This window comes from Cyprinodon tularosa, unplaced genomic scaffold (genome assembly GCF_016077235.1).
Source record: "Cyprinodon tularosa strain WSP-4 unplaced genomic scaffold, ASM1607723v1 ctg465, whole genome shotgun sequence".
In the NCBI taxonomy this organism is placed as follows: Eukaryota; Metazoa; Chordata; class Actinopteri; order Cyprinodontiformes; family Cyprinodontidae; genus Cyprinodon; species Cyprinodon tularosa.
This window is the reverse complement of record NW_024039191.1, coordinates 458,568-474,370: the sequence shown is the minus strand read 5'-3', so window position 1 is coordinate 474,370 and position 15,803 is coordinate 458,568. Positions and strand designations below refer to the sequence as shown.

Below are 15,803 nucleotides of genomic sequence, written 5' to 3'. Positions count from 1 at the left end.
TTGGTAAGAAAGACTGTAAAGTGTGGCTGCCTCTTCTCTCTTTCGCCTTCCATAGGTCTGCTGTGAGGTAGTCTACTTGCCCTCTGTTCTATGGACACCTCAGAAGGTTTTTGTTAGACAAGATTAGTACAGGTCAGGCTGAGATGGTTAAAACTAGGTTACAGCATGAAATAATATCCAACTTGCTAAAATGTAGCAACAACTTTAAGAGACCAATTAGCCCAACAATCATGGCTTTAGATTGTTGAAGGAAGTCAGAGTACCCAGAGAGATCATTCATGTGTGCAGGGAGACATTTTGATTGTTTCCCAATGATTCTAATGCTACGTTCAAACCGCACGCAGCAGAAGCAGCCAAAATGCACGTGCTGCTTCATTTTTTATGCTTGTACAACGTTAGTTCTTATGCGCAGTTGAAGCATCTTTGCTGCCCTAGCTGCACAGTGGATGTCTACGGTGGTGTGATACTCTATCCTTTCTTTGCCTTTAACAATGGGGGGTAAAATCAAAGAGTTGCTTGGCTTATTTTAATAATGCTACCTTCAGACCGCAAGCAATGGAAGCAGCAAAGAAGAAGCTGCTGCCTCATTTCTGATGCTCGTCCACATTAAGGTCAGACGGCCAGTAAAGTGTGTCCAGATGCGTCTGATGCTTCTGGACACTATTGTTAAAAGAGCAGCTTTGCTATATTTATTGTGATCAGTGGGTAAAAATTAGTTTTAATATATTTTTATGCAAGAAAATCCACCTCAAAACTTGAACTCTGCAGAAAGTTCATCAAGATTACGATCCTGCCCCAAAATATCTTTTGCCGTCTGAGCCGCTCAGACCCCTGTACACCGGCAGAGCGCTGTCACTGGGAATCCTGTTCAACAGCAGCCTCTGGACGGGTCACTTCTTCACAGTTTTCCTCTACTGTTTATGGCGGCTGGAAGGAGTTTTTCACTTACGTAATCCAAACTGCAGGCACCAGGATAATAAAATTGAACATATTTTGCCAGCAGGTTTCGACATTTGAAGTTAATTTAGGCGTTAATAAACTGTTTCAGAGGAGTGACCATAGCGCTCTGCATCAGCAGCACTGTGTCTGTCTCCCTGCCAGCTCCCTGATGTGGCGCATCGGGCAGAAAAAGTTAAATTTTTCCAACTCCAGCATCTGCTGCTTCTGAATCGTGTCTTGCACGTCAGATGCTCAGAAGCTCACGAGGCGCTGCTTCGGCTGCTCAGGTGCTTCATGATGCGGCGCTCCTGCTGCTCTAAACGCGCTGCAGGACCTTTTCCTGCACTTTGATGCTCGTCAGTACTGCTGCTTCTGCAGCGTGCGGTCTGAATGTAGCATAAGCACCCTTTGTTTTTATGGTAAGATCCTGTCTGATTCTTACTTGCACTCCTCGTCCAGCAGGTGGAACAGAGCCGTGGGTTTCTTGCTGATGAGGTTGAGGCAGCCACTGTTGTCGATGTAATCGATGTTGTGCCACGTGATACCCTCCGCCCGGTACTCCTCCTGCGAAGAGAAAACACCTCCATGAAACCGTAATGCTGAAAGTTAAGAAGTGACTAAAAGATTATTACAGTCACTCAGTAGAACCAATACGCTTCTTAGATCATCTATAAACATTGCATAAGAGTCAACTCAATATGATTGAAATGGGGTTTAGATAAAAAGAAAAAAGAAAACCTTTCCTATGGTTAAAACAGAACTATAAAATGCAGTAAAACCTTTCCATCGGTTACTTTTTTAATCATGTTTGTGTATTTTGTGAAATAATTGCCCAAAGCATCAAGTCTGCCAAACATCTGCCTGTATTTTAAATGGGCTGAAAAAGCAGCTGTGGCTAACTACTGGACGCCCTCTTATTCTATGGCTCTGGGTTAAACTGTTTATTAGAACAGATTTTAGATTCTAGCCTTTAAAGAAGGGGTGGCTAATCCCAGTTCCTGTAACTTTTAGATCCATCCTTGGTCCAAAACCTGAATCAAAAGGCTGAGTTTCCTCCTCAGTAAGCTGTCGTTCTTTCAGTTCTCTCAATCATCTAATCACTTGATTCATGTTTTTGAACCAAAGGCACATCTAAAAGTCCAAGAATGCCGGTGTTCTGTCAGACCAGCATACCCATAGTCAATACCCGTTTATCCCTTTAATTTATCCCGTTTGTTTCGTACAAAAAATAGACTTTGAACTACTTCAACAGGCGTGTATGCCTGTAGTCATATAGAAAATTAAATAGTTTTTTTTACATGACTAAAGGGATACACGCACATTAAGGTAGTTTAAAGTCTATTTTTCGTGCAAAACTAAATAGATAAACGATAATCTAACGTCTTGCGCCAGCGTAATGACTATGGGTATGCTGGCCTGATGAAGTATGCTCATCTGATAGAGCACCGGCCCTTAGGAACTAGAATTGTCCACCCCTTTTATTAGGTCTTTGGGACACAGACTATGATAACATGCGTCAGATTATTTTTTTTATTGCTGCGGATTCTTTCCATGCTTTCAAACCCAAAAAAAACAAAGATTTTACTGAACTAGAATCAGAACCAAATAAAAGGTCAACAGCGCATCGACCGCCATTAAAAGCACCATCGGGGAGAGAGCTGATGGCCTCTCCAGACCAGTGACAGCTGTGGCCGCGTCCCTCATATTGTCCCCAAGGGAGAAAGAAAACACCGACTTCTCCAGTTTGGACCTGAAGTGGAAGAAATCGTGTGGGTTGGGTATGTGCCTCACGTTCCCTGCTGCAAGTGAGGACGGCGTTCAGGCACATTTAACAAAGCTATGTAAACAGCTCTTGCTCGGGCAGATCACTGGTCACAGTGGACGGCTGAGAGACACCAAGACCAGGCAAACTCAAAACAACCAGCGGTAGCAAGCTGAGCGGGGAGCTGCTATCAAGATGATCAGTGGAAAACAGAAAGGTGGTCAAGTAAAATATATAAACAAACAAAAATCTGTTTATTCATAACTCTACCAGAATTTTTAACAACCTGAAAGAATGGCTCCTAAAATTAATAATCAGTCAAAATAAAGCTAAAAATGTGTAGAGAGGTAATAAGTATTCACTGATAGACAGCTTAAAGTTTTCACAAACATTTGCAGGTGGCGCTACAGTACACCTGAGATGTGTAAAATGCAGCAGGACTAGAATGCGCTCAGTGCATTTAGCAACACATTTGTTAAGGGGGATTTTTGGCCCTTCTGGCAGAGATCATTTTCTTCACTTGAGGAGAAAGAGTAATGTTTGATGCGGTCTGAAAAACAAGCTTCCACAGGAATAGAACAGAAGCAGAGATCTGCGCGGATGTGTTTGTGTGCATGCTGGAAATACGAGCTGAACCAGTTCTAGTGCAGTAAAACAAAGTATGACAATCATCTGGAACATTCACCACCTAATAATTAAACTGAACGGCAGGGGAATATTTAAAGCACCACTCTTTCACTACAGACGCATTTATTCCCTTTTTTTCCACCCCTAGTGAATCACCGATGGGAGTGTTCAGAACATGTGGGGTTTCTTATTCTTTTAAAAGGAGCTTGCAGTACAGTAGATCATACTCTGTGCAAACAGGACCATAAAAAGCTGCATGCCATCGCTTTTGTTTAAACCACATCAAGGCAATGAGCCTGGCAGAATTCAGCCAGAAAAGTTTGTTGCGTCTGGGAGACCCTCTGCGTACGCACGACTCAAAGAGAGGGAGGGAGAATTAACAGCAGACACTCTGATACGGAGATAAACACACTCATCTATCTTATTGCAGAGCTGCTGCAGAGCGACGTAAACAGGCCGACCCAGATGACAGTGGGCTGCAAAGCTGTGACTCAGTACATGAGGCATGCAGAGACAGTGGATCGGTTACGCTTCGCCTCGACAGCAGAATGACTGGCGTTTTTATTAGAACATTCCACAAAGGACAAGCCCGACGAGCCCGCGACGGCTGCATGTGAAGCATTACAGGCATGAAGGGACTTTGAATCCAAATTTTAAGCTCTCTGCTTTTGCATCCGGTTCAGTTTATGATCGTTGCACAATAAGCGTTATTTTCTAATAAATCGACTGATTGACTATTGATCTTGCAGTGGAGAAATCTACTTGTTACATCAGCTCAAATAGTCAAAGAAGAAAAATGCTGCATGGTATATACAGTACATCCACATATGACAGCTTTTTTGTATAATGAATATATATTAATTAACTTTTATTATAAATAGATATCCTTTTATTCTGATTGATAATGTGGAGAAAAGTATTAATGGTATTCTCACATGAGTGACCCTCTGTCATGTCGGACAGCATGAACCATTAACTGATTGGCCGCATCATGTAGAAGCCAACATTGTAAACCCTTGATCCAGAACTATGACCCTATCTTAATACAACTAAAGCCAAGGGCGTAGCTTTGATTTCCACTTTGGTAGGGACACTACTGGTCCTAAGTTTCATTAATGTCATTTCACCTTTGAATAAATATGCATGCTTTTTTAAGCTTGACGTGAGCATCAGGGTGCATTTGGTTTAACGAGAAAAGCAGCTTTTCTTGCCACATTTCTACTAATTTTATTAGCACTACTCACACTAGATGTTGTTTATCAATGTTTGAAGCGTCACCGGCTCTGATGAATTAGGACTTTTTTCCACTTTGAAAAGGTTGAATTTAAACTTACCAGTGACTAAGACAGAAGGTAAATATGTGCCTATTTAACCAAATATAGTGTAAATATGCCCGTTATATGTGGATTTATCCTGTATTTTCTTTTGAAGATATATAATTGTGCAGAGGTAAACAGGTGAAACACTCTTAATTTTTAAAAGCTCTCTCTGTATCATGAACCAACGCAAAATGACACATTCAAGGGACGCAAATACATTTATTGTATTTACATCTAGTGGCATCATCTACAAAAAAACAACACTAAGAATGAAAGTAAATTTATTCTAATATAAAATCACTTTTAACAATTATTAAAACATATATATAACACCATTCCATGGTGAAGGCTCATTTCAAAGGTAACAGCCAGATTTCTGTACAGAACAAACAATTCATTTACAGCTGATAACTATAGAAAAGCATGGAATGGTGTTATTTCATTGGTTTTCTTTTTGATTTCAAAAATCTATTCTGTTGTTTTCCTCTGATGATGGAACAGGCTGGAGGCATGACTCAGAGTACGCTTCTACAATCCTATTTTACTCTGCTTTTCATCTAATTCATACTCCGGGGTCGTTCACCAATCTGTACAGCTCTGCAGGAAATCCGCTGCGTTGTGGTAACCATGAGTTTCTAGATAATTTGGCAGGAAGAAACATGGCTTTCATTTCCCTGCAGACAGAAAACCATTTGACCAGCCTGATGCCATCAAAGCTGGAAGTGAAAACGAAACACGCTGCTACACCTTTACAGTTCCTAAACTGGCACTTGCCTTAAGAAAAAAAATACTTGGAACTGCAAAAAACAAAGTTTACCCAGATTACTATAAAAACAGAACATAAAAAAAAACAGTATTAAGATGTGAAACTGAATCATTTATTTGTTTTGACCCCTTTAGGCATTTAGCACATAGCTCTGCCCATTTCCTTAAAAGGTTTTAATGAATTTGATTTAACCCTCCAATTAAAGCACCCACTACACTTTCTGAAGAGTGAAATCCTAAAGCAAATCCAATCTGCTAGCAATAAAACGAAAGTTACTACCGTAACTACGGTTCTATGAATCCCGGATGACCGCCAGAGGCGGTGCTTCAAGCACCGCCTCTGGCGGTCAGTAGGGATGAAATAGAACAGCTGCTCCAGCTTCCTGCTGCGCTGCAGAAAGCAGGGAGTTGTGTTGTGGTGGACGAGGCTGGCTGGGGTTTGGATCTGCAGCCGTCCCTCCATCCATTAGCCAGCTCTGAGGATGAGCCCTCTGCTGCCTAACACGGTGCAGCACTCAGGAGGGGAGAATCGCTTTTGGCTCGACGCCTTGGTGAGGAGGGTTGGGTGGGCCCATGCTTGATCTCTCCATTACCTCTACGTACCTTTAGGAGTTTATTTTCACGAGGGCAGATTGAAGAAAAGGTGGATGCAGAGGGAAGTTCAGGGTTTAGGAAAACAACTAAACTAAAGAAGCGGAATTTAATTATTATTGTAATAGAAAAGTGAGCAAGGTAAGAAGAGACATTAGCAAACTCCCACATACAGTCATCGCTGCATGAAGCTGTAACGGCCACATGGTTCGTATTTCAGCCAGCCAGTATGATATAGTTTACAAGTTTAATGCCGCACTGTATTTGCTTTAGGCGGCGGCCAATGCGTGTTTTCTTTAACTGATATGTCATCAAAATAAAGGAAAGCCATCAGGCCCCGTTTGGCTTGTTGAGTGTAAACACAGGGGCCCCAAGGCTCCTGACACGCCCCTCCCTCCATCCAGTTGCGGGCCGGGGTTGGTCAGGTGCTGTTAACTTTGGCTGCAGCTCCAAAAGTCAACACAATGGCTGCTGATAAGGAAAACGGATTGGCTGGAGGGGAGTTGGGCTCAAAGGGAGGAGAAGATGGATCCTTCAAAATCCTGCTTTCCTCATGCAGACGGACAGAGAGTAAATGTTTCCCTGCAGGATCCAGAAATAAATTACTTTGTAAATAGAAGATGCTCTTCATAAAGCTACAAATCAGCACCACAAATTACAGCTATGGCAGATGAACAGAAAAACAACTGATCTACAGCTTCTGCAGAGCACTGGAAAAGTTTTAACCCCAATGCTGTATTATCAACACAATGTTAAGGTTTACAGAAGGATATTATGGGCAGAGGTGTCAAGTAACACAATACAAACACATTTAGAAAGGTTTCACTTTTACTCCTTAGAAATTAGTTTATTTTTTTTATTTGAGCTCATTTTTATTATGGCCTGTCTGTATTTAGAAATAATAAAAACCAGCAAATTAAACAGTTTTATCCAGATATTTAATTTCTTTGTGTCACATACAAAAATACATTGTTTTTTAAGATGATGGAAAGTTAAATTTGGAAAGTTAAATTTGACACCACTGCCATTAGCTATAAAACTAAGACAAAGTAAAAGGAAGTTATCTAGAATTGTAGAAAAAATTTCCTTTAAAAGGGTTTTGAAATAACTAGTATAATGTTTAAAGCTTCTGTCCTTAACATGTTTTCCTGCATTACTTTTGTACTTTAAGTATTTTTAAAAATTTTACTTTTACACTTTTACTTGAATAGAAAGCTGAAGTTGATACTCTAACTTACAAAAAAGTGTTTTGAAGCAGTGGTATTTATATTTCTACTTGAGTAATAAACATTAGTACTTTTGACACCTCCATCTGTATTTCAAAATACACACAATTCTAGTCATTTATGTGATCAGAAGTCTCACTTTACCCTGCAATAAAGAGTCTAATCTAACCATTTAACTCCAAAAGTTACCTCATCATCAACAGTCTAGGAATGTAAGATAACAAAGATCATGAGGAACATAAACAAACGAAAGAAGTAATAAAACAAGATCTAAAGCTTTACACATCAGGAGTTCACAGAAAACCAAGGCAAACTCTGAACGACAAGGAGGACATAAAGGGAAAAAGAGCCAAGAAGGTCACGGTTCCTCTGGAGGAGCTGCATCGTTTACAAACCTGGAGGCGACTAAATGTGATCTAGCCTGATGAGGACATTATTAAATGTTTCTATTAGATATGGAGATAAAGTCCCACTGAACGCCACCCTGGATCCATCAAGGGGTAGGGATGCTCTACTTCGACCTTTCAGAAGAACGATGACACGTCCTCAAAAACATAGATGTAAATATTTCTGTTTCTAGACAAGCAAGGCAGATCTACCTAGAAGATAAACTCATTATAATTTAAAGGAAAAGTCCAATCAGCAAGGAATAATCAATGGATCATTATTTATACCTAAAACTAATACGTTTGTAGTGGTTCAATTAATTTTGTAACAATCACTAGGTCCGGGAGCGGCCATTTTTGCCCAAATATAGTAACCCCTCCCTCCTGCCATCTTCCAGCAGTGACGTCACGGTGCGGTAAGCCTAGCGCCATTCTCCCCACTTTACAAGCAAAATCAATGGGAACTACTAGACACATCTGCAATCAACAACAGTTATTGAAGATTTCCAGAGGACTTCCCCATTGAAATTCACCAGAGCTATAGTTAAGAGTTAGAAACTCTGCACAGTAATCTATGATCAGTGAGGGGAAGGTGAGGCAGAGTGCGGTGATTGCTGCTCAGAGTGGAGATGAAGTGGTTCTGGTAGCAGCTAATCTGCACAGTGACAGCACCTGTCCTTTGTTAAGCTGATATCCAAGTGTTGAACATTTGACTATGAAAGGTGGATTGAACCTCTGGTGGCAGCTGAACCACCAGATCACTGCGTTGGTTACTTCCCATCATGATGACAACTACATGACTTCAAACAAAACTCAAGTCTTTCTGGATGCTGGACCATTCAATCTCAGAGTGGCCCTGAGCACCACACTACATCAACAGTCGTCCTGTAAAATCAACTGTTTGCCAAAGGTTTGGGATAAGAATTTTGTTGAAACATTATTGGGTTTCTATGCTATAAGGGTTTCTACAGCCGTTTCTGCAGCAACATCTGAATGTATCAAAGAGAAATATCCTCCAGGCCAAAGGCCTGTTAAAAGCAGCTAATTATCAGGAAGAGCCAGAGAACACCTGACAAAGCAAGGAGATTTTAAAAGAAGAGCAGATTATGATTCTGGTCCTCTTCTGTTTCTGCTTTGAGGGTTGTATGCAGTGCAACCCACATCATAAGGAAACAAAACAAAAAGAGTTGAAGTGCCTCCCCAATCCAAAACATAAATATCTAAAAACACAGCAAACTGCTGATTATTTATTCTGGCCAAACTGGTCTGGTAGAAACTCCATAGCGTGATCGCTGATGTTTGTGGTGCCGGAGGGGCTAACAGTCAGAAGCAGACAGCTGGGACACCTCTATGTACTAAACTGGCAGCTTCTGACGCACGCTGACAGTTTACACACTCATTTCCTGCTCTTTTCGCTCCCTTACAGCCAGGTTTTAGCAAACAGCAACCTGCCACAGCACATCAGCTTTTGGCAAGAGGAGACTAGATCTGGCAGCTCTGGCGATCCAGACCAGCTGATCGACAATCATCTCCTTGTAGCATCAACTTTTATTTTCCTTCTCACAGGCATTTCCCTCATTTGCCTTTTTTTTTATTAACAACAAAACAGGATGCTAAATGGGTTGATGAGCACAGAGAGAAAATATAAAATACTTACAATGCCTTTGCAAATATCATGATTTGTCATCCTAAAACCAAAAATATATATTCAGCTGTGACTTTAAAGGAAAAGTCCAGTTAGCAATAGATCATTGTTTATACCTAAAACTAATAAATTTGAAGTGATTTAATGAATATAGCCCTAATCAGAAAAAAAATAAAAATAAAAGCCATTTTTGTCCAAATATAGTAACCCCTCCCTCCTGCCATCTTCCAGCAGTGAATTCAAGACTTTTTATGACTTTTTAATGCCACTTGAAATAAAAATTTAAGACCAAATTCACAAGAAACACAAGATAAACCTTTAGGTTAAGTTGTCGCAAGCAGGTTTTTCTTAACATAAACCACTGCACTGTTTCAAATTTTGAAAAGCTTCCCATACAGGAAGAAAGCTAAAAACACACAAATGAAAGATATATTTTAACAATTATTTAACTGAATTCACAAACTTTGTTTTAGCAGGGAACAAAACAAATACGTTTTAAAGCCACAACATAACCAAGTCTTTTTTGCAGCTATTTTTCTTTGTATGGTTTTCTTAGTATGTTTGATTTGGTGATAAGTGGAGGCGCTGCAGAGACAAGGGTGGAACAAAACTGAGAAATACCGGCTGTTTCTCTGTAACTCCATTTTTACGCTTTGTGTTTCGTGCTTCGCATGTGCGACTACACTGCCTTAATTCCCATCGTTCTGAGCTTGAATGACTTCTTGCACAAAATACACTGAGCCTCATGTATGTTCCCTGGTTTTAGACATGGAGAAAACTCTTGGCTGGAGCCAATTTTACACTTGCTCATATTTTCCAGACAAAAAGGTAAAGGTGCAAATCCTAAATGTCCGGGCCGCAACAACGCTTTTATTGGTTCCGCTATCGGGACGAACCAATAATGGCGAGCCGTTATTTTTTTTTAAATAATAAAAATAAATTGTAAATTTTAACATTTTATTTAGATTACAAAAATAAATCATAATAAAAATAATCCTATTTATGATGTTTTAAAAATTAAGACCAATGAAAGACTGATTTAAGACATTTTAATACCAATTAAGGCCTTAGTTTTATTTTGAAGAATTCAATGCCTTTTAAGACTTTTTAAGGACCCGCAGAAACCCTATACTAGACACATCTGCAATCAACAACAATTATTGAAGATTTCCAGAGGACTTCACCATTGAAATTCACCAGAGCTATAGTGCAAGTTATTTCCCCTTTCTGATTCCTGATCCTCCACGGACGGGTTGGTCGTTGGATTGCCAACTTGAAGAGGGACGATTTGCCATCAAACTTCTGGCCAGATAAAAAACACGTAATATGTAGCCAACATTTGGAAGAAGAATGTTTTCAAGATGACTTGGATAATAGCGCGTTGTGACAAACACCAGATACAGCACTGGAACTTGATCAACAGCCAATACCGCACCGTGACGTCACAAACCAGTAGGTGGCAGTAGTGTTCTTTGACAAACATGGATGCCTCCAATAAAGCACATTAAAATAAAAATGACTCTTAATTAAAAACACTGATCATTTATTGAACAGGATGTAATAATCTCAGAGTTAAAGGACTTTCAGAAGTTTGAATTCTGAATATCACCGGACTTCTCCTTTAAGGTAGACCAAGAAGAAGAGCATATAGATGTGGAAGGAAAAAAAAATCCAATGTTTTAAACCTTTTTTTTTTTTTTTTTTTTTTTTTTTACAAATAAAAATCTGTTGTAGGCCTGCTATGGATCTCTGGTTTGGTTTCAGCAGCTTTTCCAGAGTCACTGTGGGCTGAAGCAAAGATTAATGTGTTGTAGGAGGAGGCTCGCATCTTGATTGGGTTGTGCCAGATTGTTTTCCAACTTCTGCTAATGCATTAAAAGAGGGTGAAATGAAACAGTCAAAGCTCGGGATAAAGATTTCAAACCCAACCCTCTTCTATTCTTGGCCGACCTATTTGCTGAACTTTTTGGTCGTCATGATGATCATTGTCAACTCAGCCCTTTTCTGATTACTGGAGTTACAATGAGATTTAATTACACAAAGTATAGCTCACTAATGTTCATGTAGCAGATCATTTTAACAGCTGGACTCATTTTAACAGATAAACATAATCTGAAGGCATCTGGTTGCACTGTTTTTATTTAGGAGCATAATTGTTAAGGGGGGTGAAATACAGGTTTAGTAAAAACAAATCCGTATTTTGAGCAAAACGCTTCTTTATTTAGAAAAAGGGTGATCACGAAGTGAAATAATATGGACGATGTGGTGAAGAAGAGATTGAAATCTACATTGGAGAAGGAGGATGAAAGATGGAGTCTGTAAAGTTTAGTACGAATAAAACAAGACGGGAAAATGGCCGCCTGACTGCGGTACAGCAACACTTCTCTTCACCTTTAAGGAAGCTAATCCAACAAAGCTCCATGTTTACTGTCAGGGTCAAAAATATGGTGCTACTCAAAGCGATATTTAGACTTTTAAAGGTGTCAAACAGGATTAATTTTACTAAAAGAACAGGAAGACCTTATTGAGGCCTAGCATGCTAATGCTAATGCATGCTTTCATGAAAGCTGGAGAAAACAGATTTTAATGTCAGCTTCTTTTGTTTCCCCTGCATTTCTGCTGCATTATCCTTCTTCTGTTAGTATGGTTGACTTTGATGCTAGCGCTCTTTATCACGGCCGTCACCAGAAGGCCCTGACTTGAAAATCAAAGTCGGTTTGAACCGACATTTTCTGCGTCTGATTGCTCTGCAGTGCTTTCAGAGCTCCTCACTATTCAGACAGATGTTCATTTTGACCAGAGCAACATGTGAAGAACAACCACAGGCGGGTCGCTCCTTTACTCCACCAGCTTCATTTATCACAAACACAAAAGCATTTCTGAGCAGTTTGTAACAGAAGCAGGAGGGAAATTAATCCGCTGACATCAGGCTATCCAGGGAGCTGGAGGCTACCCGAGCACACATGCTTAAAAACTAAAGATTAAGTCTAACCTTGTCAAAAAATAACAATAGGAAAAGAAAAAAAAATAGGTTCAGGAAAGGAAAGAAAAGCAGAAACATTGGAAAATAAATAATGAAAAAAGAAAGTAGTAAAATGAAGCATGGTGAGGTGAGGAGGAGAGGAGAGGAGAGGAGAGGAGAGGAGAGGAGAGGAGAGGAGAGGAGAGGAGAGGAGAGGAGAGGAGAGGAGAGGAGAGGAGAGGAGAGGAGAGGAGAGGAGAGGAGAGGAGAGGAGAGGAGAGGAGAGGAGAGGAGCTTTGATTCTGGGTCACATGACCTCTGCCTCTGAGTACTCCTGAAAGCAGTGAATCTTTTACCTGCTCCAGCTTGAAGATGTGTTGGTTGAAGTAGTGTTGGAGACGCTCGTTAGCGAAGTTGATGCAGAACTGTTCAAAGCTGTTGTTCTCGTAGTCCTCAAAGCCAAAGATGTCCAGCACTCCTATGGAGAGGAGCTGGAGGGAAAATACAAACAGCGTTTTATTTCCACCTGCTTTTATAGGACATGTAGTATAAAAACACAACATAAAACACCAACGTTGCAGCAGCTCTGTGGACGTCACACATATTTGCTGTGCTTTATGATCCTCTGCTCATTTTTATGTGGACAGTTTTTAATGGTGCCTGTCTTTCTTTTCCTGGCAGCCCTGGGTCTGCAGTTCGCTCTGTGGATGTTGCTTACATTCATACAGTCATTCATCTTTCCTACGCACCACCTCCAGGAGGCAGTCGCTCAGCAAACGCCTTTAATTATGAAATGGACTACATAAGCTGTTTCCAATATCATTTCACTCACTTTAATCCCGTTTTATTCACTTCCTGCCCGTTTTATTCCTCTCCAAGGGGCAGTTTTTTTTATTTATTTCACCGTAAACACACATGAACGCAGGTGGAAAACGTAAACTCAACAGGAGAACAGTGACCTTGATACAAAGTGCAACCTGGTTGGCCCCAGATGATGTCAGCGCTGAGGCTGACGTACAGTGGGACATTAGACGGCTTTAGGGAGTAACATGAGCTGAGAGGAACTGGATGCCATCTGCCAAAACGCTCCTGGCACAGACAGATGAACGCATACACCCCCCACCCCCCCAACAAACACACCCAGCTTCTAATTTGTGAGATGCTCCCATTGGGCACAACTTGCCAGCTGCCAATCTAACACACCCACTGTCCAAAGAGGATGATGAAAGACTAGAGAAGCAACAATAGACAGAGGGATGAAGCATGTAGGCTTGCTGCTTGTGTCTGGAGGTAGATTTTACAGCCCAGACTACAGCTCCTCTTCATAATCTAAAGTAGACGATGATGCAAAACACTTTGGAAGTGCGGCTTTGGTCCTGAAAGTTGAGTGGCTTTATCTACGTCTTGTCCAATTTCCCGTGTCTTATTATTCATGTTCCAGTGAATAATCCGAAGCTTTTAATCTACATTAAACTAAAGTGAGCGGAAAAGTATTGCTGCTTTCACTTAGTGAGAGCGAACCGTGTTCCAAGGCTGATGCTGCAGAGATGCATCCATTTACCATTAGAAGATCCAAGTCTTGATGCCTTAGCCACAGTAGCTGGGCTTCCATTGGCCATTAAATCCTGCAAAATTTTACTTTTAAAAATAAACAAAAAAAATCTCTCCAGGAAGGATGATGCTGCTGTGTATTTGGTTGAGTTATCGAGTGAACAAACTTATTAACATGATTTTTTGTGTATCTTATTTAACTGAAAGACAAAAGATGAATCTGTCTTTCAGTTAAATAAGATAACCTTGTGATGTAGATGTAGCCAGCTTGTTCCTGACCCTACCTTGGACTTGTCCTCCAGGTCCTTGTTGTTGAGCAGAGCGTGGTTCGTCCTGAAAACGATCCAGTCGAACAGTGCGCTGTACAGAGACTTGGCCATCGAGTCTCTCACCGTATTGGCCTGAAAACGGATTAAAAACAAGCATTGCAGAGGATCAACGCTGATAAAAAACAAACAACAAAATAGTATCCAGTGAACTATTTTGTAAGATTTGCAGCTCTAAATATAGGGCTAAAAGACAAAACAATTACTTTCAAATATTATGCAAATTTTTTGGGGTTGGCATTGGATTATAAAAGATAAAAGATATTGTTTACATTAAATTACGTTAAAAATACTAGTAATTCATCAGAAAAATGATATCAAGATTCGTCTTACTTTGGTTGCACTTCTATTACAATATAACTAAGACATCTAAATACTTCAGCAAAAGCACCAACCGTAGGAATCATCAATCATTAATTGATAAATCCTGTATTAAAAAAGATAAACAGGATTATCAGCAAACAGGATATCCTGCTACCTAACTCCAAACATTCCATCCTGACAGAAACCAGAAAGCTTTGTTCCTTTAAAGTCCAGTTTCTTTTCATGATGGATCAACTCATTACTATGGAAGCTGAGAGCGGTCGTACTCGACTTTTTTTTTCTTCCTTTGCCTTCCTAAGATAATGACGTAACTATCTCGTTATCACGGTTACGTCATTAATTGTTTTCCTGAGATACCAAGATAATTATCTCGTTATCACGAGAAAAGAGTTATCGATTCCTTGAGCTAACGAGATGATTAACCTGTATGAGTAATGAATGAGGCTGACAAAATGCCCTGGATTCCCAGTCCATCCGTGCCTGCGGGGCCCATAGCGCAGTAGTGGCACTGCATGTGCGCAAATAATCCGCTTTTTTTTGTGTTCTTTTTCTTTTCACTCATTGTCAGGTTATGGTGGATGATTGGATTCCATGGAATACAGTAGAAACAAACCAGACTTTTTTAATGAAAATCTTTAACCTGGGCTAATTTTTGGGGTTCAATGCATGTTATACCTGTTACAGGCGAAACAGCGGGGCTGTTGAGAAAACACCTGGAGGCATAGGTCTAATTGCTTAGGAATCAGAAGTGGAAGCAAATCAAGAAACAAACAACATTGTCTTGCTACCTAAAAGTTAAACACGGGATTATTTACAGAATGACACATAGGCTGCCATGACTCATATTTATAAATCCTCTCCTGCTGTTGTGGTATTAAAAGGATGTAATCAGTTTAAACACACCAATCATCTCGTTATCACAAGAAAACAGCTTTCTTTAGCTTTAGCTAATGAGAAAATTAACTTTTCTCGAGAAAACCACCGTGAAAGTATCGGAGGGACATGACCGCTTTGGGCTTCCGTAGATTACTGTGCTGCTTTATGAACCAACAACAACAAACAAACAACCAGGAAAACAATCAATATTCATACCGAACTGTTTAGACTTCAACACAAACAGTGTCTGAGTCTGAGCGATTATTCCTGTAACAGTTTTTGAACAAACTGTCACAGAAGAATAAGACAGACAGATTAATCAATCAGATCCGACTAAATGCACATTATCATCTCTCTTCCTGGGAAATGAATCAGCACCATAATCATGACTTAGCTGAGGGCAGAAGTTATGTCAAAGTGACCACAGCAGCTGAGTTCAACTAAACCGACTGGATGCTGGAAAGAAGCAGTTTGAAGAAAAGCTGTAGAAGTTGTTCTTCATGA

General features: G+C 40.2%; 1 protein-coding gene across 2 annotated transcripts in view; it reads right to left on the bottom strand.

Moving 5' to 3' along the window:
- LOC119793969 (unconventional myosin-IXAa-like) overlaps nucleotides 1-15,803 on the bottom strand; it is a 187,950-nt gene that overhangs the window by 44,226 nt on the left and 127,921 nt on the right. For both annotated transcript variants that reach the window (XM_038301304.1, XM_038301303.1), the window contains exons 10-12: nucleotides 14,058-14,174; nucleotides 12,579-12,713; nucleotides 1,382-1,503 (exon numbers count right to left, since the gene is read on the bottom strand). In XM_038301304.1, the coding sequence (XP_038157232.1) occupies nucleotides 1,382-1,503; nucleotides 12,579-12,713; nucleotides 14,058-14,174 (374 nt within the window). The remainder of the gene's footprint in view (nucleotides 1-1,381; nucleotides 1,504-12,578; nucleotides 12,714-14,057; nucleotides 14,175-15,803) is intronic.